Source organism: Pleurodeles waltl, chromosome 5 (assembly GCF_031143425.1).
Source record: "Pleurodeles waltl isolate 20211129_DDA chromosome 5, aPleWal1.hap1.20221129, whole genome shotgun sequence".
Taxonomy (NCBI): domain Eukaryota; kingdom Metazoa; phylum Chordata; class Amphibia; order Caudata; family Salamandridae; genus Pleurodeles; species Pleurodeles waltl.
This window is the reverse complement of record NC_090444.1, coordinates 1,864,797,711-1,864,821,757: the sequence shown is the minus strand read 5'-3', so window position 1 is coordinate 1,864,821,757 and position 24,047 is coordinate 1,864,797,711. Positions and strand designations below refer to the sequence as shown.

Below are 24,047 nucleotides of genomic sequence, written 5' to 3'. Positions count from 1 at the left end.
GACTTGTTTGCGACAAGGGAGAACGCAAAATGCCAAAACTTCGCATCCAGGTACCCACACAAACAATCCCAAGGCAATGCCCTATGGATGAACTGGTCAGGGATATTTGCTTACGCTTTTCCTCCTCTCCCTCTCCTTCCTTACCTGGTAAACAAACTCAGTCAAAGCAAACTCAAACTCATATTGATAGCACCAACTTGGGCAAGGCAACCCTGGTACACAACGCTGCTAGACCTATCAGTGGTACCCTGCATCAAATTGCCCAACAGGCCAGATCTGTTGACACAGCACAACCAAAAGATCAGACACCCAGATCCAGCATCGCTGAATCTAGCAATCTGGCTCCTGAAATCCTAGAATTCGGGCACTTACAACTTACCCAAGAATGTATGGAAGTCATAAAACAAGCAAGAAGGCCATCCACCAGGCACTGCTATGCAAGTAAATGGAAGAGGTTTGTTTGCTACTGCCATATTAATCAAATACAACCATTACACACAACTCCAGAACATGTAGTGGGTTACTTGCTTCACTTACAAAAATCTAACCTGGCTTTCTCTTCCATTAAAATACACCTTGCAGCAATATCTGCATACCTGCAAACTACCTATTCAACTTCCCTATATAAAATACCAGTCATTAAAGCATTCATGGAGGGCCTTAGGAGAATTATACCACCAAGAACACCACCTGTTCCTTCATGGAACCTAAATGTTGTCCTAACTAGACTTATGGGTCCACCTTTTGAACCCATGCACTCCTGCGACATACAGTTCCTAACCTGGAAGGTGGCATTTCTCATCGCCATTACTTCCCTGAGAAGAGTAAGCGAGATTCAGGCGTTTACTATACAGGAACCTTTTATACAACTACACAAAAATAAAGTCGTCCTAAGGACCAATCCTAAATTTTTGCCAAAGGTTATTTCACCGTTCCATCTAAATCAAACAGTGGAACTTCCAGTGTTCTTTCCACAGCCAGATACCGTAGCTGAAAGGGCACTACATACATTAGATGTCAAAAGAGCATTAATGTATTACATTGACAGAACAAAAAACATCAGAAAGACTAAACAACTCTTTATTGCATTTCAAAAACCTCATGCAGGAAACCCAATTTCAAAACAAGGTATAGCCAGATGGATAGTTAAATGCATCCAAATCTGCTACCTTAAAGCTAAACGACAGCTGCCCATTACACCAAGGGCACACTCAACCAGAAAGAAAGGTGCTACCATGGCCTTTCTAGGAAACATCCCAATGCAAGAAATATGTAAGGCAGCCACATGGTCTACGCCTCACACATTCACCAAGCACTACTGTGTAGACGTGTTATCCGCACAACAAGCCACAGTAGGTCAAGCTGTATTAAGGACATTATTTCAGACTACTTCCACTCCTACAGGCTGATCCACCGCTTTTGGGGAAATAACTGCTTACTAGTCTATTGCAGAACATGCGTATCTACAGCGACAGATGCCATCGAACTGAAAATGTCACTTACCCAGTGTACATCTGTTCGTGGCATCAGTCGCAGTAGATTCGCATGTGCCCACCCGCCTCCCCGGGAGCCTGTAGCAGTTTGGAAGTTACCTTCAATTATTTATATATGTATCATCTCAACCTTAAATAGGTGCATACTTAGTCACTCCATTGCATGGGCACTATTACTACAATTCAACTCCTACCTCACCCTCTGCGGGGAAAAACAATCGAAGATGGAGTCGACGCCCATGCGCAATGGAGACAAAAGGAGGAGTCACTCGGTCCCGTGACTCGAAAGACTTCTTCGAAGAAAAACAACTTGTAACACTCCGGCCCAACACCAGATGGCGAGCTATTGCAGAACATGCAAATCTACTGCGACTGATGCCACGAACAGATGTACACTGGGTAAGTGACATTTTCATTCATTAACATGCTGATGCGTTTCACCTTAGCGCATCTGATTATAGCAGTGCATTTAGAAGTATTTTTAAAGCGGCTAGCTTTAAAAATTAACTCAAAACTTTCATGCCCCAGCCCAACCTGACAACAATCAGTTCTTGTAAAGCACTGCTAATCATCCGTTAGGGTCTCAAGGCGCTGGGCCGATAGGGAAGTAGGAGGCAGGTCAGTTGTCACACAATCTTCTGGGTGGTCTGGGTTGTTATTGTACATGATCAGTGTCATAGTATATTAAATCAAACATGAGAAGGTTTTGTACAGCGCATATCCTGAAATCATGTATTTCAAGGCGCTTTTATATGTCATAATGAACAAAAAGGAGCAAAGTGAAATTAGACAATGTTCTAGGATTACACAGTTTGGTCAAGTGGGGAAGCCAGGATTGATCCCAGGTTTTCTCTTTTAACATTGTGCAATTCTGCTTCATTCCAATTCAATAATCAAGTTACTTCCTTTTTACACTTGAATCTTCCTAGCAGGCGATAGTGCCCACCTTAACCCCTCCCCTCACAAAGTCCCACTCCACCATACTGGCATCAGTGCAGCCCTTGTGCACACCGCAGTCCACGTTTTGAGGCCCCTGGGAAAATGTTTGCAAGTAGCCTTGGTCTAACATGCGACCCAGAGAATCCATAGGATAATGAAATTGTTATGGACACATAAGAAAACTTGTGAGCCATGAAAAATATAGATGAACCCTCACACACCAACCTAGGTGTCATGCTTCATCATAGAGTTGCCTGCATGTGTCCCACAGTTTGGTAGGGGTGCGGATGGGCTCAATTGACTTAGTCAAGAACACTTCTGTGGTTGCTTAGCGTCTCGCCTGTTGGTGAGGTCAGTGGCGATAAGCATGTGAATATAAATCCCTTCAGTGATACCAATTAGTATAAGTTTTTGTCTGGGGTCAAATGCTGTGGAATAATAAAAACGAGAATAGGAGATCTAAGCGATTGTTCGTGTTCCCGCATATTCCAACGCAACACATTTCAGACATCTCACTGGGCTCACATGGGTCTGCAGCCTTCCTCAGGACTGTCATACGACTTTCACAAATCCAGTCATTCTCTGTAAGGTGTAAAGGCTTGGTGCTCCAGGTGGATGTAACACTGTCAGGTCTACCTGTGGGTGGAAAAGAAGACCCGGACAGACAGACAGACAGTATGCATTAATAGCTGCTTGCCAGATGGAGTAATGCTCATGCCAGCTAATTTAAAAGTGTTAAAGAATGCCATAGTTCCTAGCACAGAAGTGAGAGCAATTAATCTTGTATGTCCATGCTGCTCTCATGCTCGTATTTGTGTAACCCAGCCATGTGTGACAGCAAAAACAAAGCACTTGTGAGTTTTGAGAAGTTGTACCGACTGGTAGTAACCGTGGTATGTTCTACACAAATATGCTCTCATACATTGTGTAGTTATCCCAAAAATGTCTAGGAAGTTGGTGTGCCCTGTAGTCACACAGTGGAAGACTAACGGAGGTTTCAGGTTTCTATTTTGGAAGTCCATTGTAGAGTAAAAACAAACCCACAAATTAAACCACCTACATTGCCAAGGGATCTCTCAACCGGTAGCCTGTCCCAGTGTCTGCCTCCTCCGAATGTTTTCGGCTGAATGGCAGAGCCCCAGGTAAAAGCAGGTCCGGGAAGGACCTGTGGTCATGTGGCTGTATCCTGTACCACTTCCTGGGGCAGTAAATGGTGGGGATAAGGCTCTGGCCCGTGGTGAAAGGGAGAACTGCCAGAAAAACCATGCCTAGGAGGGTTGATATCTGCTGACCCCTGCACAGTTGAGACTGGTCGGGAAATAATGCCCTTTTGCGGTGAATCTGTCTTGAAGCTGATGATTTGATATTCTGTCTGCCTCTACTGCAGGCACAGGTATAGTCTGGGACAACTCTGTTCCGGTGAATCTGATAGTTTGCATATCAGACGTAGGGGAGCTGTTTGACAGACTGAATTTGCTATGGGCATGCCAAAGGCAAAAACAGAGACCAGGCGAATGCACTTGGGTCTTAGTTGAGGATGCCAGTATACTTACCCTGTGATAACGTACAGCATAAACTTTTTTTTTTTTTTTTTATTAAATATTTTTATTGATTTTATATCTCAAAATATAATACAAATTATTCAATTTGCAACCACAGGATAAACCAATACAATAACTAATATCTAGGTCATTTAACAATCACACCCCCCCCCAATATGCACTTCACGGAACACTTCAAGTTTTACAGTATCATTTCTGGCTGCACCCTCCATGGGTTTATCCTTTATTGTTTATTTTATATAGGCATTCGCTCGTGACCAGTGTGGGCCTTGTTTTGCATGCATGAGTTCCCTGGCTGCCTGAGGAGGGCACCATCTGGATTAGTGTATGCAGATGGCTACCCTGGTTTTCTGCTCCTCACGTGTCGCTGGGACTGTGGTGACGAAAATTTGATGAACAATTATTACTCGAGAGATGGGAGGAAATTATGTGTGTGCGCTATGGTACCTGGGTGCCCTATGAATTTTGCTTCCGTAATGGGGGATGCAGGGGAATTTGTCGTGATTATCGCGATTGTATGTGCCCCAATTCAAGGAGGCTTCTCATCGTTTTTAGCCTCCAGTTTTGTTACCAAATCCTCCCAAGTGGAGCATCCTGTGTGTTGTCGCCCTTCGCGCACCATTCTTTTTAGTACCTGGTATTCAGTGCGAGCCCAGCGTATTATTAGAGAGTACCAGGATTTCAGATCGGGTGCCTTAGGGGCTTTCCAATGCATTGCTATTAATCTTTTGTACATTAAAAAGGCCAAGTCTATAAATTTGTGCAGGTGTCTTTGTTTTTTTGGTCTCTTCCTCAGTCTCAGCAGGCAGGACCTAGGGTCTGCAACAGTGCAAGTCCCGTTAGCCCAGATACCTCCCCTACCACCTCCGCCCAGGCCGTTTGTATATTAGGGCAATCCCATACCATGTGATAGAAGGGTGCTGACGGTATTTTGCATCTGGGGCATTTTGGTACTGAATCAGGGAACATGCGCTTTATTCTTGCTGGGGAAAGATATGTTTGATGCGTGTAATTGAATTGGGTATATCTAAATCTGGGAATGTCTTCCAATGGGATCGGGGTGGGGAGTACTGCATTCCATCTACTCCATGCTTTCCCTGCCTGTGCATCAGGAGTCTTGTTGAGGATTCTATATAGATTGGATATTATTTTTGTTTGATCACTGTGTTGTAGAAGCTGGTGGAGCACTGGGGAGGTCTCTGGTTCCGAAGTGCCTATTCCCCATATTCTTCTGATTTCATGACATACGGCATGATATGTCAGGAACTGACCCGAATTTATCTCTGTGAGGGCCTGGAGAGCCTCGAACGTCATTAATTTGCCGTCTTCAAAGCAATCCCCTACTGTCTGTATTCCTGCTTCATTCCACAGCTTTACGGCTTGCATTCCAGCTGCAGTCCCCGCCAATAGATAATTTAGCGGTATGTGTGGGAGTAAGGAAGCTTATCCGCTCCTCTTTGCACATATTTAACCCAGCACGCATGCGCGGCTGCAAGCAAAGGGTTAACCAGTACCACTTTGGGGGGCTTTGACGTCAGCCAATTTAAAAGGGGGGTCCCGTTCCGCCGAGGCTCTAGGCTCATGGGTTCCGCTTGCTCTGGTCTGTGGATCCAATATTGGACCCACTGAAGTTGTGCGGCAGCATAGTATCCTTCAAAATTCGGAGTTCCCAGGCCACCGTTATCCAACGGGCATTGCAATGTGGATAGCGCCACTCGCGCTCTACCACCGCTCCAAATGAGCTGCAGTAATGCTGTGTTTAAATTGCTGAAGAAACTTTTGTGAATGGTTATCGGCAGGGCCGCAAAATAATATAGGAGCCTAGGTAGAATCAACATGTTAGCAATCGCCACCTTACCGGGTGGCGAGAGCGGAAGCTTGTTCCAAAATTGTAGGGAGCCTTTTATGGAAGTTAGCGCCTTCCTCAGGTTCTCGTCTCTTAAGTCTTCTGTGGCATGATATATGTTTATCCCAAGATATTTAAATGTTGTCGGGCACCACTTTAGGTGCCCTACCTCTGGGGGGTCTTGGTTGTTGGGGGCCCTTTTTGCCAGGGGGAACACACAGGACTTCTCCCAGTTTACCACAAGGCCAGACAGGCCTCCAAATTCAGCCAATAAAGACATTACAGGTGGGATAGCTGCACAACCGTTCCTGATATATATCAAAGCATCATCTGCATATAATGAAATCGTGTGATGTAACCCATTCCTAATAATTCCCCATTCGTGCTCTGTAAGGAAATGCCTCCTTGGCATGGTTGCCCCCTGACTTTTTGCCTTTGCTGATGCTATGTTTACAATTGAAAGTGTGCTGAGGCCTGCTAACCAGGCCCCAGCACCAGTGTTCTTTCCCTAACCTGTACTTTTGTATCCACAATTGGCAGACCCTGGCATCCAGATAAGTCCCTTGTAACTGGTACTTCTAGTACCAAGGGACCTGATGCCAAGGAAGGTCTCTAAGGGCTGCAGCATGTCTTATGCCACCCTGGAGACCTCTCACTCAGCACAGACACACTGCTTGCCAGCTTGTGTGTGCTAGTGAGAACAAAACGAGTAAGTCGACATGGCACTCCCCTCAGGGTGCCATGCCAGCCTCTCACTGCCTATGCAAGTATAGGTCAGTCACCCCTCTAGCAGGCCTTACAGCCCTAAGGCAGGGTGCACTATACCATAGGTGAGGGTACCAGTGCATGAGCATGGTACCCCTACAGTGTCTAAACAAAACCTTAGACATTGTAAGTGCAGGGTAGCCATAAGAGTATATGGTCTGGGAGTTTGTCAAACACGAACTCCACAGCACCATAATGGCTACACTGAAAACTGGGAAGTTTGGTATCAAACTTCTCAGCACAATAAATGCACACTGATGCCAGTGTACATTTTATTGCAAAATACACCCCAGAGGGCACCTTAGAGGTGCCCCCTGAAACTTAACCGACTGTCTGTGTAGGCTGACTAGTTCCAGCAGCCTGCCACACTAGAGACATGTTGCTGGCCCCATGGGGAGAGTGCCTTTGTCACTCTGAGGCCAGTAACAAAGCCTGCACTGGGTGGAGATGCTAACACCTCCCCCAGGCAGGAGCTGTGACACCTGGCGGTGAGCCTCAAAGGCTCACCCCTTTGTCACAGCCCAGCAGGGCACTCCAGCTTAGTGGAGTTGCCCGTCCCCTCCGGCCACGGCCCCCACTTTTGGCGGCAAGGCTGGAGGGAACAAAGAAAGCAACAAGGAGGAGTCACTGGCCAGTCAGGACAGCCCCTAAGGTGTCCTGAGCTGAAGTGACTCTAACTTTTAGAAATCCTCCATCTTGCAGATGGAGGATTCCCCCAATAGGGTTAGGATTGTGACCCCCTCCCCTTGGGAGGAGGCACAAAGAGGGTGTACCCACCCTCAGGGCTAGTAGCCATTGGCTACTAACCCCCCAGACCTAAACACGCCCTTAAATTTAGTATTTAAGGGCTACCCTGAACCCTAGAAAATTAGATTCCTGCAACAACAAGAAGGACTGCCTAGCTGAAAACCCCTGCAGAGGAAGACCAGAAGACAACAACTGCCTTGGCTCCAGAAACTCACCGGCCTGTCTCCTGCCTTCCAAAGAACTCTGCTCCAGCGACGCCTTCCAAAGGGACCAGCGACCTCTGAATCCTCTGAGGACTGCCCTGCTTCGACGACGACAAGAAACTCCAGAGGACAGCGGACCTGCTCCAAAAAGACTGCAACTTTGTTTCAAGAAGCAGCTTTAAAGAACCCTGCAACTCCCCGCAAGAAGCGTGAGACTTGCAACACTGCACCCGGCGACCCCGACTCGGCTGGTGGAGAACCAACACCTCAGGGAGGACCCCCGGACTACTCTACGACTGTGAGTACCAAAACCTGTCCCCCCTGAGCCCCCACAGCGCCGCCTGCAGAGGGAATCCCGAGGCTTCCCCTGACCGCGACTCTCTGAAACCTAAGTCCCGACGCCTGGAAAAGACCCTGCACCCGCAGCCCCCAGGACCTGAAGGACCGGACTTTCACTGCAGAAGTGACCCCCAGGAGTCCCTCTCCCTTGCCCAAGTGGAGGTTTCCCCGAGGAAGCCCCCCCTTGCCTGCCTGCAGCGCTGAAGAGATCCCTTGATCTCTCATTGACTAACATTGCGAACCTGACGCTTGTTCTAACACTGCACCCGGCCGCCCCCGCGCCGCTGAGGGTGAAATTTCTGTGTGGGCTTGTGTCCCCCCCGGTGCCCTACAAAACCCCCCTGGTCTGCCCTCCGAAGACGCGGGTACTTACCTGCAAGCAGACCGGAACCGGGGCACCCCCTTCTCTCCATTATAGCCTATGCGTTTTGGGCACCACTTTGAACTCTGCACCTGACCGGCCCTGAGCTGCTGGTGTGGTAACTTTGGGGTTGCTCTGAACCCCCAACGGTGGGCTACCTTGGACCAAGAACTGAACCCTGTAAGTGTCTTACTTACCTGGTAAAACTAACAAAAACTTACCTCCCCCAGGAACTGTGAAAATTGCACTAAGTGTCCACTTTTTAAACAGCTATTTGTGAATAACTTGAAAAGTATACATGCAATTGAAATGATTCAAAGTTCCTAATGTACTTACCTGCAATACCTTTCAAACAAGATATTACTTGTTAAATTTGTAACCTGTGGTTCTTAAAATAAACTAAGAAAAGATATTTTTCTATAACAAAACCTATTGGCTGGATTTGTCTCTGAGTGTGTGTACCTCATTTATTGTCTATGTGTATGTACAACAAATGCTTAACACTACTCCTTGGATAAGCCTACTGCTCGACCACACTACCACAATATAGAGCATTAGTATTATCTATTTTTACCACTATTTTACCTCTAAGGGGAACCCTTGGACTCTGTGCATGCTATTCCTTACTTTGAAATAGCACATACAGAGCCAACTTCCTACATGCTCCATGAGGCGTACTTTTGCCGCGAATGGCTCCATTGCTATGGCAAACAGTAGCGGGGATAAGGGACATCCCTGCCGTGTCCCCCTGGAAATCGGGAAGCTATCAGAAATCACCCCGCCTGACTTCACCCTCGCGCTTGGATTAGAATATAATGTACGGACCCAACGAATGCAATTAGGGCCTATTCCCATATGGGCCATCGTAGCCATCAGGAAGTCCCATTCCAGCGTATCAAAGGCCTTTTCTATGTCTAGTGAGAGCACCATTTCCTCCTGTGCAGTCTTGGGGGTGTCTCCTATTATACTCAGCAATCTGCGAATATTTAGGAAGGTGTTACGCTTTGGGATGAAGCCATTTTGATCTGCATGAATCAATAATTGCATGAGGGGGGCTAACCTATTAGCCAATATTTTGCCTAATATTTTGCAGTCTGTGTTTAACAGCGTTTGTGGTCTATAAGATTTAACATCTGTGTGGTCTCGACCCTGTTTAGGGAGTACCACTATCATAGCTTCCCTTTGAGATATAGGTAAGCTTTCTTTAGTCCACGCCTCCTGGAACACTCCTAGCAGATGGGATTTTAGGCTGGGTAAATAGGCTTTATAATACTCCGAGGGGAGGCCGTCTGCACCCGGCGCTTTGTTCCTGGGCAGCTGTGCAAGGGCTAGTTCTATCTCTTCTGTTGTTATGGGGGTTTCAATTCCATCTCTATCTGTTTGTGGTAGTTGGGGTAGGAAGGAGTCCGCCAGGAAAGCCTCAAGTTGTGTAGCTGTGCACGAGGTACGTTTAGTGTATAAGTTTGAATAGTAGTTCCTAAACGACTCGTTTATTTCTACTTGTGTAGTAGCCATCTCATGCGCGCCCACCCGGATGGCACCTATCGGAGTTTGCTGTCTATCCTCGCGGAGTAGCCACGCTAGCATTCTACTTGATCCTTCCGTTTGCAACCTAGTTAAGTAATAGTTGTAGTCGTGGCATCGGAGCCTGCTATCTGCCTCATTATATTTTGAGCGCTTTTCTTTGAGGACAGTGCTAGTGATTTCCCCCCGTGCTACCGCTTTTTCCGCAATCCTTAGCTCCTTCTCTAGTTTACTAATTTCCACCTGTAAAGAGCGTCTCACTCCCCACGTAGTGGACATGCATACTCTGCGTGCTACTACCTTGTGGGCATCCCATTCTATCGCCCGGGTTGTTGCAGACATAGCGTTTGTTTCCCAATATTGGCCTATAGATTTCCCCAATGTTGCGGCGAATGCTTGATCTTGTAGAGCTTCCGCCTGGAATCTCCAAGTGGGAATTACCTGACGTGCCCTGCCCCAGTTCAGTGTTACTCTCAGAGGCGCATGGTCCGAGACTGTCTTTGCCAAGTATTCAGATTCAGTGATCAGCGCCCCTATTTCGCGGGTGCCCCATACTATGTCTATTCTTGTGTGGGTGTTATGTGGGACCGAGTAAAATGAATATTCTTTTTGCTCTGGATGGCCTAATCGCCATACATCATAAAGACCCATAACATTTGCCCATTCTTGCAGGGGACTTACGGGCTTCCTACTAGTTGGTGTGCTCGAGTGGGCACTGGTTCTGTCCAATGCTGCTGATGGGGTACTGTTAAAATCACCGCCCCAGATGGCTAGGGGCATGGGGTGGGACAGCAACGTTGGGGTGAGAGTGGTAAGAAAGCCCGAGATGCCACTGTTGGGGGCGTATACCCCGATCACAGCCATTTGTCTGCCGTCTAGTCTGCCCTCCACTACTACGTACCTCCCTCCCTGGTCTATCTTGTGTGCTGACATGAGAAATGGAACTCCCGCCGCTATCCAGATCAACACCCCTCTCGCAAAAGCCGAGTATGTTGTGCCTATCAACTGGCCTCCCCACTTCGTGCGTAGGGCGCGTAGGTCCCCCTCTAGCATATGTGTCTCTTGCAGAATAGCGATATGCACTCCTAGTCTTTTAAGTCGAGCGTACACTCTAGCCCGTTTGCTCAGCATCCCAAGGCCCCTGATATTCCATGTTAATATAATATACTGGTTTTTCGTATTATTTCGGGAAGACATCATATGGGGTACTGGGGATGTGTTGCTGTGTTGTGGATCTGGGCTTTGGTGTTGGCCTGCCTGGTCTCTGCCTTTCTGTTGCTGATATTTAAATATAGCGGGTGCAGGTCTATGTTTTGTGCATTGAGTAATTCCGATTCTTGCATTGCTGCTAAACTGTTAGTCCCCACCCCCCTAATTAAACCCCCTATACTGCTTACAACTACAGTGAAACTACAAAACCTAAAAGTGTGTGAAATAACTCTTATCCGGTTGGATTTGCATAGTGGGATTCTCATATCGTGCAGATGTGGCTCTTGTTAAGGGGCTCACATCGTGCCGCAGACTTAGTCTGCCAGTATCGACAGGCGCCCCCCCTTGGCATAAATCTGTTCCCTCTGGCCCCGCCCATCCGCCATGTACCACCTACTTACGTCCCCAATCACTTAGCTTAGTGTTCATATCAAAGATGCATATTGTTGAAGGCACTTTATCCCCACGTCTCGGCAGTGTCGCAGAGTCTCTGTAGATTTTCAAGTTTCAAGCATCGTACCTGGTAGTCTCTCTGGGCCTGAACGAATAGTTTATAGATCGTCGGCAGTTCTTGGGGTGACCTTCGGCCCACCTAGTTCTCCTGTTACCGTGGATGCGGAGCTGGCTGTGTCTGAGTCCGATCCCAGCTCCTCAAGACCACTGGCAATTGTATTGCGGCTTTGCATGTGTAACGGCGTCTCTTTTAGCACTTTTGCTCTTTCCTCTGCTGCTTGCCAGACATTGGGCTGGCCTCTGGTGCGCCGTTTGGATCTCTTCCTTGCAGCAGGTTTTTGCCATTTCTCGTCCCCCTCTTCGTCCTCCCGGGGGTGTGCAAGGCCCTTGGCGTGGAGCCATGTCCAGGCATCCTCGGGGTTGGTGAATATATGGGTACGGTCCTCCATCACTACCCTTAGCTTGGCTGGGAAGAGCAGGGCATATTTTATGTTCTGTTCTCGTAAGCGTTGCTTGATTTTAACAAAAGAATTGCGTTGGTTCTGCACCTCTTGCGTAAAGTCTGGGTAAGCGTTAATATTCGAGTCTTCATACTTTAACGGGCCCTTATTGCGGAATTGTTGCAATATTGCGTCTCGGTCTCTATAGTTCAAGAACCTGGCAATCAATGGCCTGGGGGACTGGCCGGGGGCCGGAGGTCTGCCCGGGATTCTGTAAGCCCTGTCAACTGAGAAAAACTTGGATGGAGCCCCATTTAACACCTCCTTGATTAGCCACTGCTCTAGGGAGATTTCTGATTCCGGTTGACGCATACTTTCCGGAAAGCCCAGGAATCTCACGTTATTTCGGCGCGCCCTACTCTCCATTTCCTCCGATCTTCTCCAAAGTATCTTCAGCTCCTCGTCCATGCGTTGAATCTGTTTTTGGTTCCCTTGCGCTATTGGAGTTAGATCAGCTATTTCAGCTTCAGTTGTTTTCACTTTTTCAGCTAGGCTTCGATGATCCACTCGTAAAAGATTCAAGTCTTGCGCGACTGCATCAATTCTGCCTTCCAAGGATGACTTAGTGTCCAGTATTGCCTGCAATACTTTCTCGAACTGAGCAGAATGTGCTAGAAGTGTGCTTTCCAGTGACTGTAGGGATGGGCCAGATTGTTGGTCAGTAGGCGTTATCACTTGGGTAGTTCGGTCTGGGTTCTTGGTTGACTTGGCTCTGCCGGCCATTTTGGCTGTTCTGAGATTGCCTCCCAATCTGCAGAGATTACGCACTTTTAATCTTCCTGATTCGATGTTATAAACTTTTACTGAGTTGCCTGGGCATGGAGCGCACATCCGGTGTTGAGGGCGTGAGATTAGGCGGCAAAGCAAAGGGACATTTAGTCTTATTCTGACTTATTATGGCCTGGATATTCAATGACAAATGCTGCAGTCATTAATGGATTCAATGTTCCAGCTATGAGTTCTTGTGTGGCTGTCCTCCGGGCCCACCGGAATATGCGGAGGGTGTAAACGCTGGGGGAGTACACTCGTTTCTTCTTGTGTGGCGGGAGGGCTTGGTGCCAGAGGCTCCCTCAGATAGAGGGGAGAAGTGCTGGGCAGCCGGGAGAGGCGTCGACACGCGGGAGAAATTGCGGGTCAGGGCGATCGCAGGGTGCCTCAAATAAACTTTGTGCAGCTAAGGACAGTCGCGGCAGGGACCCATTGCAGGGGAGTCCAGGGCAGGCCACCCGCCCGCGGTCCAACCCAGCCGTCCACTCTGCGTTGGTTGAGTAGTCCGAGCTCCCAGGAGCACGCGATCCACATCCATCTTGCCCTTTTGCGTAAATGGAGAGGTGGGGTGGAGGGGGGGGGGGGGGTGCTTGTCGTTCCAAGGGTTTTCCCCTCAGCTTAGTTTTGGTCCCCCCCCCCCCCCCTCGCAGGTGCCCTCCTCCCCTCGTTTTTTTTAAAAAATTCTGCACCGGGGACCGCCGCAGCCTGCTGGCCCGCCGCCGCTGCGCGTCTTCTTTGCTGGGCCTCTTCTTTGTCCCTCAGCAGCTTACACACGCGGCTGCTGCTGGGCCTCTTCTTTGTCCCTCAGCAGCTTACACACGCGGCTGCTGCAGCGGCAAAATTCAAGATGGCGCCCCAGTTCCTCGAGCCGGCTTCACGCGTCCCGGGGCGCCCAGTGAAATCAACCGTGCGGTCCGCTTTTGGACACGTCTCTTCAGCCCTCCCGGCCACGAGCAGGCGTGTAAGCGGGAGGCGGCCGCGCCCGGCGAGAGCGCGACCGGGGCCGCAGCCGCAGCTCCTCCCGCTCTGCGCCACACCCGGCGCGGACTCGTGAGTCCCAGCCCCGCCTTGCCCGCGTACCGAGGGGCGCCCGCGACCCAAGCTGGGTGCCCCGGTCTCCCCCGGTCAAGCCGCCGTCCCGGCCGCCGCTACCAGGCCGCGGGGGGGGGCGCCTTCCAGGATGTTTCGAGGTAGCCGGGAACGGAGCGCTCAGATCAAGCGACCGTCCCGGCCGCCATCTTGGCTCCTCCACGTACAGCATAAACTTAAGGTGAGTTTGACAGGATCCTTGAGGCCATCTCCGACACCTGGGAAGTTCTGGACACCACAGTGGACACAGTAATAATTGATGTGGGACTGCTTTGTCTTGATGTGAGAAAACTATCAGTAAGACATTGTAAAGAAATGGCTCCCTGTTGCAGTTACCCCCCACTTTTTGCCTGATACTGATGCTGACTTGACTGAGAAGTGTGCTGGGACCCTGCTAACCAGGCCCCAGCACCAGTGTTCTTTCACCTAAAATGTACCATTGTCTCCACAATTGGCACGACCCTGGCACCCAGGTAAGTCCCTTGTAACTGGTACCCCTGGTACCAAGGGCCCTGATGCCAGGGAAGGTCTCTAAGGGCTGCAGCATGTCTTATGCCACCATAGGGACCCCTCACTCAGCACCGATACACTGCTTGCCAGCTTGTGTGTGCTGGTGGGGAGAAAATGACTAAGTCGACATGGCACTCCCCTCAGGGTGCCATGCCAACCTCACACTGCCTGTGGCATAGGTAAGTCACCCCTCTAGCAGGCCTTACAGCCCTAAGGCAGGGTGCAGTATACCATAGGTGAGGGCATAGGTGCATGAGCATTATGCCCCTACAGTGTCTAAGCAAAACCTTAGACCTTGTAAGTGCAGGGTAGCCATAAGAGTATATGGTCTGGGAGTCTGTCCAAAACGAACTCCACAGCTCCATAATGGCTACACTGAATACTGGGAAGTTTGGTATCCAACTTCTCAGAATAGTAAACCCACACTGATGCCAGTGTTGGATTTATAAAAAAAAATGCACACAGAGGGCATCTTAGAGATGCCCCCTGTATTTTACTCAATTGTTCAGTGCAGGACTGACTGGTCTGTGCCAGCCTGCTGCTGAGAGACGAGTGTCTGACCCCATGTGGTGAGGGCCTTTGTGCTCTCTGAGGACAGAAACAAAAGCCTGCTCTGGGTGGAGGTGCTTCACACCTCTCCCCTGCAGGAACTGTAACACCTAGCAGTGAGCCTCAAAGGCTCAAGCTTCCTGTTACAATGCCCCAGGGCACTCCAGCTAGTGGAGATGCCCGCCCCCTGGACACAGCCCCCACTTTTGGCGGCAAGTCCAGGAGGGATAATGAGGAAAAACAAGGAGGAGTCACTGGCCAGTCAGGACAGCCCCTAAGGTGTCCTGAGCTGTGGCGACTCTGACTTTTAGAAATCCTCCATCTTGCAGATGGAGGATTCCCCCAATAGGATTAGGGATGTGTCCCCGTCCCTCAGGGAGGAGGCACAAAGAGGGTGTAGCCACCCTCAGGGCTAGTAGCCATTGGCTACTAACCCCCCAGACCCAAACACACCCCTAAATTCAGTATTTAGGGGCTCCCCAGAAGCTAGGAACTCAGATTCCTGCAACCTAAGAAGAAGAGGACTGCTGAGCTGAAAACCCCTGCAGAGAAGACGGAGACACCAACTGCTTTGGCCCCAGCTCTATCGGCCTGTCTCCCCACTTCTAAAGACACTGCTCCAGCGACGCTTTCCACAGGGACCAGCGACCTCTGAATCCTCAGAGGACTGCCCTGCATCTAGAAGGACCAAGAACTCCCGAGGACAGTGGCTCTGTTCACCAAAGACTGCAACTTTGCAACAAAGAGGCAACTTTGAAACAACTCGTGTTTCCCGCCGGAAGCGTGAGAATTGGCACTCTGCACCAGACTCCCCCGGCTCGACTTGTGGAGAACAATCACTTCAGGGAGGACTCCCCGGCGACTGCGAGACCGTGAGTAGCCAGAGTTGCCCCCCCCCTGAGCCCCCACAGAGACGCCTGCAGAGGGAATCCCGAGGCTCCCCCTGACCGCGACTGCCTGCTTCTAAGAACCCGATGCCTGGTAGGGACACTGCACCCGCAGCCCCCAGGACCTGAAGGATCCGACCTCCAGTGCAGGAGCGACCCCCAGGTGGCACTCTCCCTTGCCCAGGTGGTGGCTACCCCAAGGTTCCCCCCCCCTTTCCGGCATCGCTGAAGAGACCCCTTGGTCTCCCATTGCTTTCTATTACAAACCCGACGCTTGTTTGCACACTGCACCCGGCCGCCCCCGTGCCGCTGAGGGTGTACTTTCTGTGTGGACTTGTGTCCCCCCCCCCGGTGCCCTACAAAACCCCCATGGTCTGCCCTCCGAAGACGCGGGTACTTACCTACTGGCAGACTGGAACGAGGCACCCCCTTCTCCATTGAAGCCTATGCGTTTTGGGCACCACTTTGACCTCTGGACCTGACCGGCCCTGAGCTGCTGGTGTGGTAACTTTGGGGTTGCTCTGAACCCCCAACGGTGGGCTACCTTGGACCCAAACTTGAACCCCGTATGTGGTTTACTTACCTGCAAAAACTAACAAACACTTACTTCCCCCAGGAACTGTTGAAAATTGCACTGTCTAGTTTTAAAATAGCTATATGTGATTTATGTGGAATCTGTATATGCTATTTTGCTAATTCAAAGTTCCTAAAGTACCTACCTGCAATACCTTTCATTTGAAGTATTACATGTAAATCTTGAACCTGTGGTTCTTAAAATAAACTAAGAAAATATATTTTTCTATACAAAAACCTATTGGCCTGGAATTGTCTTTGAGTGTGTGTGCCTCATTTATTGCCTGTGTGTTTTACAACAAATGCTTAACACTACTCCTTAGATAAGCCTACTGCTCGACCATACGGCCACAAAATAGAGCATTAGAATTATCTCTTTTTGCCACTATCTTACCTCTAAGGGGAACCCTTGGACTCTGTGCATACTATTCCTTACTTTGAAATAGTGCATACAGAGCCAACTTCCTACAGACATGCAGAGGAAGCAACAGGTAACATAAGGCCATCCACAATTAATCAATCAAGGATTTATAAAGTGCAGCAAATCACTTGTTAGGATCTCAAGGCACTGGAGTTGCCAGCTGCTTAATGGTGATCTGTTCACTCGATCAGGCAGGTCTTGAGTCCTTTCCTGAATTGCTTGAGTAATGAGGCAATCTTGAGGTGCAGGGGAAGGTCATTCCAAGTTTAGCTGTCAGATGTGAAAAGTAGCGCCCTCTGCTGCTGCCTCAGAAGATCCGGGGGATGTTTGTGAGGAAGAGGGAGGCAGATTGTAGGTTTCTGGTTGGTTGGTGGAAGGTCATGCTTTTGTTGATTGTATGCTGGTTCTTTGTTGTGCACGGCTTTTTATGCATGGGTCAGCGTCTTGAACTGGCACCTCTTCTGGATCGAGAGCCAGTGTAGTTTCTGGAGGTGGGGTCCACCGAGGAGGAGTCCTGCCGCTCAGTTTTGTATCGTCTGCAGTACCTTCAGGAGATGTGTGGTGATTCCTGCGTAGTGTGTGTTCCTGTCGACTTAGGGCCTGGGAACCACCTGAAGTTCTTGTGGAAGCAGGTGGATGAGACTGTTTACCAGTTTCTTCATGGATCGCTTGCTGTCCAAGATGATGCTGAGGTTGCAGGTGCAGTCATGTTGAGTTTGAGACAGTTGTTCTTCATCCAGTCGGCTACGTTCATCATACATCGGGAGGTGGAGGGCTCTTCTGACAACAAGAGGATGAGCTTTGTGTCATTGGCGAAGGAGATTAACTTGAGTCTAAGATCTGATGTGTTAGGGGGGGTGGAGGGAAATGTGTTGTGCATGTTGAAAGGGGTGGGGTGAAGGACAATTCTGAGAAGCCTAAGCTGCTCGACCACACTACCACCGCAGTTGGGATTATTAAAGTAAGCCCCTGTTAACCACAAGGGCTGTTTTGCTTAGTGAATTACCTCTTTATTGGTTCACTGCATAAATTCCCAGCTTCCTATGCTATTGCTACCTGAGAATTGTCCAGTGTGTCCGTATAGTGCCCTGTTGCTCACTTCTTGAATGGCTTTCTGTCTCCCATCCTAACCCTATTTATGCTCCTACTTTACTCTAATTATTTCTTCTTTTTAGGTAGAGTGCGAAAAGCGCTTTGACCTTTTGTAAGTATTGTGGGCTTTTAACCACACCCACCTCATGCCCATCACTTTTATTCATTCCTGGGCTTGCCTTTCAAAAATTACTTGATGTCATTGGTAAATGCTTTGTTTGTCCCACCTTGGGGCGGTTTTGTTACCGCCTTGGACGCCCACCCTGTTACAGGGATAATTGCACAATTGCCAATATACTTCAGTGTGTGCAAACTACTTTTTCCTTTTGTCTGCACTTCGCAGCTGCCATGGTGCTCACAGCGCAAACTTGATCAGCGGTATCGTTTTTACATTATATGCACACTGATCTGCTTAGTTCACGTTCTTTGCAGCAGGAACATTAATCATGTGCTCTACCTTTATGAGGAGTCCATGCTTCACTAGAGAAAAGTACGTTCTCTCTCCAGAAAGCACATTAATTGTTAGTTATTTTGACATTTTTAAATTATATGCTCTCTGATCTGCTTAGTACACGTTCTTTGCAGCACGCACATTCATTCTGGGACTGGTAGTTTTATTTTTTGTATTTTTCTAACATGATACAAGCTGAAAAACAGCTCTTGGAGTAGTATTCGTTTAGTTGTCCAGCTCCCTAGTTCGATGCATGATTTGCTTATTTGGTTTGTTTGAGCCTTGCATTCTGGGACTTGTAGTTTAATTTTTATACCATGATACAACCTGCGAATACAGGGCAGAAACTGGAGTACATGAACTACATACGTTTGAGTCTGTGAAACTTGAGCTGTGTGCGTGTATTCATAAAACTAACCTCAAGGAGAGCTTACAGTTGATTATGCTGTACAATGGTCACTATTTTATAACTAATATTTCAGTTCAAGACTAAGGATCATTCATCTCGTGTGAGGTGTGTCTCCTGAAGCGTGTGAAAAACCATGTGAGTTTTGTTCGACTCCGCAGACTGCAGTAAGGAGACAGTGATCCAGTAAGCACGTATTCTGGGAGCACAATTATCTATTAATTGCCCGCGGGACATGGTGCCTGTACCAACTGCCAAGTAAATGTTTTGCACAGGGAGCAGTTTGTGTTTTAAGAGCCTTGTTTAAAAAACAAAATCCAGTAGGCCTACTAGCCCCTTAGTTATATGCAGGGGCTCTGGAATTATGCTGCAGAAGGGACCACATTATGTATTCGGGTTGGCCAATTAATGTGGCAGAAAAGTCCAGTTATGAATTTACAATGCCAATAACTCCAACCCAAGTAAATGTGAGACCTATTGCATTGCCAAAGCTTGTTGTAGTAGTGTCTAGAATAAAACAGTGCTATTTGCTACCGTGGGTATGGCTTTTGAGATCTGGGATACTGTTTTTCAGGTCTTGAAGGTGCTGACTGGTGTTGGCAATAGCCAGCTGGAAGGAGGTGCCAAGTCGTACACCCTCAGCCACTCGGATGCCCAGGTGATGAGAGAGATCTTCGCCAGTATTGGCTCTGCAGCCAGCACTGGCTCTGACAACCTTCTTGCTGTGATTCCCGCTGGCATCAGGACAATGCTGACAACTCCTGGGTAAGAACAGATGAGACTGAAAGCACTGCTGTGCTAGGAAATACCCTGCAGATACAATACCATTTGTGTGTTGCTTTCAGTCTTTGGTTTGTGGCTCACCAACCATTCCTCACACATTTGTTGCTTGAAATTAAGAAAATAGAATTCTGCTAAATATGATGTTTCTCAAACCTGATTCTGTAGCGTAGTTGCACTCTTTAGACTGCGGCTGGTTTTCTGGCTTTAGACTGACGGACAGGCTGGCTTTAGGCTGGCGTTAGACTGAGGCTGACAAGGGTGTGAAATTCCTATCGCCCAACACATATTGTTTGGGGCCAAGGACAACAAGTTTTCATGTTTATTTTGTCCCTTGGACAAGTAGGCCCAACCCCTGCAGCACACACCCTTTGGCTGCCAGTTTACAGAGAAGGGATGTCTGCAGTTGAACTAATATTTGTGTCCAGAAGTTAATGGTGTTCGGACTTGAATTATGGTTCATTCATGCAAAGCCTTTATTCTTAGAGTGAGCACTCTAAACATTGTAAGGTCACACTGCACAACTGACAGCGGTTCTAGTAAACAAAAAAGTGTACACACACTTTAAAGGTTTTACAATATGAGGCTACATAAAATGCTCCCAGAATGCTCTGTGATTAGATGCAAATGGTTGCATAAGCTTGTAAGCAAGATTGACGATTATTTCCTTCCAAAATAAAATGTTCAGAAAAGAAATGCAAATAGGAAAAAAAAAAATTGCTAAATTACTGTGCAGTTTTTAGGTACTATTGCTTTTGAAGCATCATTTATTTAGTAAATAAGTTGATGCATGCTAGTACTTCCAAAAATCAGTGTAACCATTTTCAGCAAGATTATGGGTAATATGAAAATAAACAAGCATTGGCAAAGCCAACTTTTCCAACATTGGTTATCAGTCTCTTGTAACTGCGTGTCTTGTTTTCACATGGCTTTTGTAACACTCTGTTGTTGTAGGAGCTGCCAGACTCTCATCATTGTAACAAACATTGGCAAAAAGCAAAAAAGATTTTTGGTCTCAAAAAGCACACATTGCCACAGTAGTTCCTGCACTGAACAAAACTACTTTGTGTGCTCATGAGCTCTATTTAGAAGAGCAGAATGTGATAACTCGCAGTAAAGCCAGCCAATGGAGAAAGAAATAGACGTTACATAAAAACAAAAGGCCTTGGTTAACGCCAGACCTAATTGGGGCCCAATTCTTTAAGAACGTCACAGAAGTGCACACATGGTATATGTCTTTGTATAAGTTGCGTTCATTAATTCACAAGAATTTACAGAAGTAGATCAGGAAATCATACTCCTAAAACATGTGTGAGCTGTATTTTTGCACCAGCAAATATGCAAGTGTAGATTTGCTCATGTGAAAATCTATTGAGCGTTTTCAAGTTCACTTACCCTCCAACCATTTAGTTCCCAACTCTGGAAGAACGGCTGCTTCTGCTCTTGTCAGTAGTAAATTATCAGCCTTTCCCAGTATGGGAAAATAATAGTTAAGAGCTTGTGAAAATCCTTAAAACATGCAGGTTAGTACGTTTGCAAAGACTCAAAGGCATTCCAGCCCTGGAACTATTGCTTATTGCTTCCTCCATGTCCAGTATGTAGATATGTGGAAAGGTGGCAAAATAAGGAAATTGCTCCAGTAGGGCTTGAAAATCCTAGTGTTCAATCCAGAGTATAGTATTAGCCTTGGCATAGTCATAGGCTATCAGAGCTCTTACATAATTCAATTGCTGCCATAATTTGTCACCACACTACATGGCACCAAAGGGACTAGTAGATCTTCTTATAGGACAAGTACATTTAAGAAGCAACCTGTCCCCTGGACAAGTAGATATCTTATTAAATTCCACACCCCTGGCTGGTTTTTGAATGACAGGCTGGTTCAGGACTGACCGGATGACTGACAGGTTTTAGACAGGAGTATCCTATGCTGGAGAAATTGTCACACTTGTTGCTTACTTCGTTATCAATCTGTATTGTCAGAACATGTTTGACTTGTGGCACTAAAGGCATTGGAGGTGCAGTGAATGGAGTTGCCTGCTAAAGTCTTTGTTCTCTGCGCTGTGGTCACTGAGAGTGGATGCTGTGACCTGTTAGAAAATGTTTTCTGCTTCTCAGTCCACTGAGTGTAGATGAAGTGACCCAGCCGGTAGGACCCTCCTTCCTTCTCACTCCACTGATTATGGATGAAGCAAGTCACCATGTAGATACTTTTGTCAACTCTGGTGCATCTACTGAGCGTTGGTTAATGAGACCTTCTACTGAACCATGCAGGTAAAAGAGGTAAGAAGAAGCTGTACAGGGTGGTGGCATTGAGTGAGAACACAAGGAATAGAAAACCAGAGATGTAAAATGGAACTGAGTGAAGCAGAGACATGTTGACAATCCCAGACATTTCACTCTCCTACGGTTATATTGATGATAATAGAGTAAAAAGATGAGTACAAAGATGTTGTACGTTTCCTATTTTAGTGAGAGAACGATTCTAATTTGTGACATTTTCATTGATACGATTTATAGTTCAAAGTCTCTGGTTGTGTGGTGCAGTCTATAATGTAAAAAAAAAAGAGAAAAGTTAATAATGAAAGAGAATTGTAAACCAGCATTTGTAATGCAGAGGGTCTCGCGTTCGCGCGAATCAGAGCTATTAGCGTTGTATATTCCTAACTGGACTGGGGCGGAAGTGAAACAACTTCCCGTAGTTGAGTATAACAAAGGTGATACCGTAATATATGAATATATTTGCGGTCTGTGGTCGGCACCCGATACTGGAGCCTCGTATGGATAAGTCTCAACACCACGCTTCCAGTTTCTGCCATAGAGGCAGACATTCTTTTCATCTAGCCTCACCCTGGGACTCATCCAGTCCTCCAGACCTGATTGTGGTAATGCACTTCATGTGTACATAACCTTATCTGCCGTGATGGTGGGGATAAATAACTCAATGTCATGCATGCATTTATTCATTGTTTTTTTTTTCCCTGTCACACTTGCGAAAAAGGACTGTTAAAACAAGTTCTTTTTTTCAGTGTACCGTTCGCCATTCTCAGAGTAGGGCCATTTCTTACGCAACTCCTAATTGTCTGCCCCATTGATAGATTGTATTTTTTGAACAACTGAAGGAGTCTTTCCTGAGGGGTGAAGTTACACACACAACCCCTCACCCCATTAGAAAAGATATGCTCTTGGAGATGCATGGATGTACAAGATAGAACTATTCAAAAGCTACATCAATAAATATCCAAGCTGATGCCCAAAAAAGTAAATTTTAAGGCATGGATGAACTGAGACAGGGTACTTTGTATATTCAATTCAACATGAATTGCTCTAGAAGAAGCTTACGGAACAGCCCTTGCCTCAAGCCCATGCATTTACTTGGCAGGTTTCTGTGGACTTGATCAGTTGGCTTTATGTGAGAATTGTCCGAATTACTCAAACAAATTCAGCAGAACAGGAAATGTCACAAACCACCATTCCTGCCCACCCTCATAAACAAGACACTTCCACCCAAGCATCCCTGATGATGCAATTTCCAGGAAATGTAAATGTGTAAGTACCTGATGAGCCCAGAGGCACAGCTGTAGAGTGGCTGATAAATTAAGTTGCATTAAAGCTACAACAATGGAGCATTCATCAGCCAGATCCCACCACAACATGGCACATGTACACTGCGTTTCTATGAAGGATATGCATGGCATGTTTCTAAAGATCCGCCACTGAAGCCTCTGCCAGTCTATGTTGGGCCCAGAGGCTTCTAGGACAATTTCAAACAGAAATCTGAGCTCACACCTGTTTCCAACACCCAACATTTAAAAACATCAGAAGCGTCTGATTAAAGAAACTAATGGAAACCGCCGCAGGCTAAGGCCAAACATGGCCAACAAGAACACATAAAGGGTTCTTCAGTGTACAGACCCGCGCCTGCTTAGTTTCACTATCAGCTGCATGGCGTTCTTTTAAAAAAAAAAGAGTTATGCTGGGCAGCAATTGCTTTCTGACCAATTACCTCAAAAGCGTTACACTTGTGTATATATAAAACTGTTCATCAGCCTTAAGAAAGTTGTTTAGCATAACCGTTGAGTGTGGATTGAGAGACCAGAATTTCACTTCTGACTGGGCCACATGTGATTTCGGACTAGTCAGATCATCCCTCTGTGAACATCTGCGCAAGAATTGGGGATACTTGAAGACAAGTACACTGTGGCCAGTTTCAGTTCTATTTCCTGTCTCTATGCTCTTCTCAGTTTTAGATGCTAGAGACACTGGGGAATAGAAAAAGAACTTAGTTTGCCCAGGATCAAACGATTCGGTCAAAAGGAAACTCCTTGTCATAACCAGAATCACTGCTGTTATGCAGCAGGGGAGGGCCAAATTATGCAGCAAGAAAAGTCCAATTATGCAGCACATTTGGGGAGAGAATTTCTTTGTCATTTTTTGTTGTTGTTTTTACACTTGTTAACACTGCCTGGGCACTGGTTGCACCTCATTAGTACCAGTTTAACACACAGGTGCAGCAATAAGCAACAGATATGTGACCAGTCAAGCTTTACAAAGGGCCTTAAACTGCGCAGCAACATCTG

The 24,047-nt window shown here is 47.3% G+C and overlaps 1 protein-coding gene across 1 annotated transcript in view; it reads left to right on the top strand.

The window, feature by feature from the left end:
• Positions 1–24,047, top strand: part of CUL9 (cullin 9) — a 576,404-nt gene that overhangs the window by 148,661 nt on the left and 403,696 nt on the right. Inside the window, exon 11 of the mRNA XM_069236395.1 lies at positions 19,262–19,452. Coding sequence (XP_069092496.1) covers positions 19,262–19,452 — 191 coding nt within the window. The remainder of the gene's footprint in view (positions 1–19,261; positions 19,453–24,047) is intronic.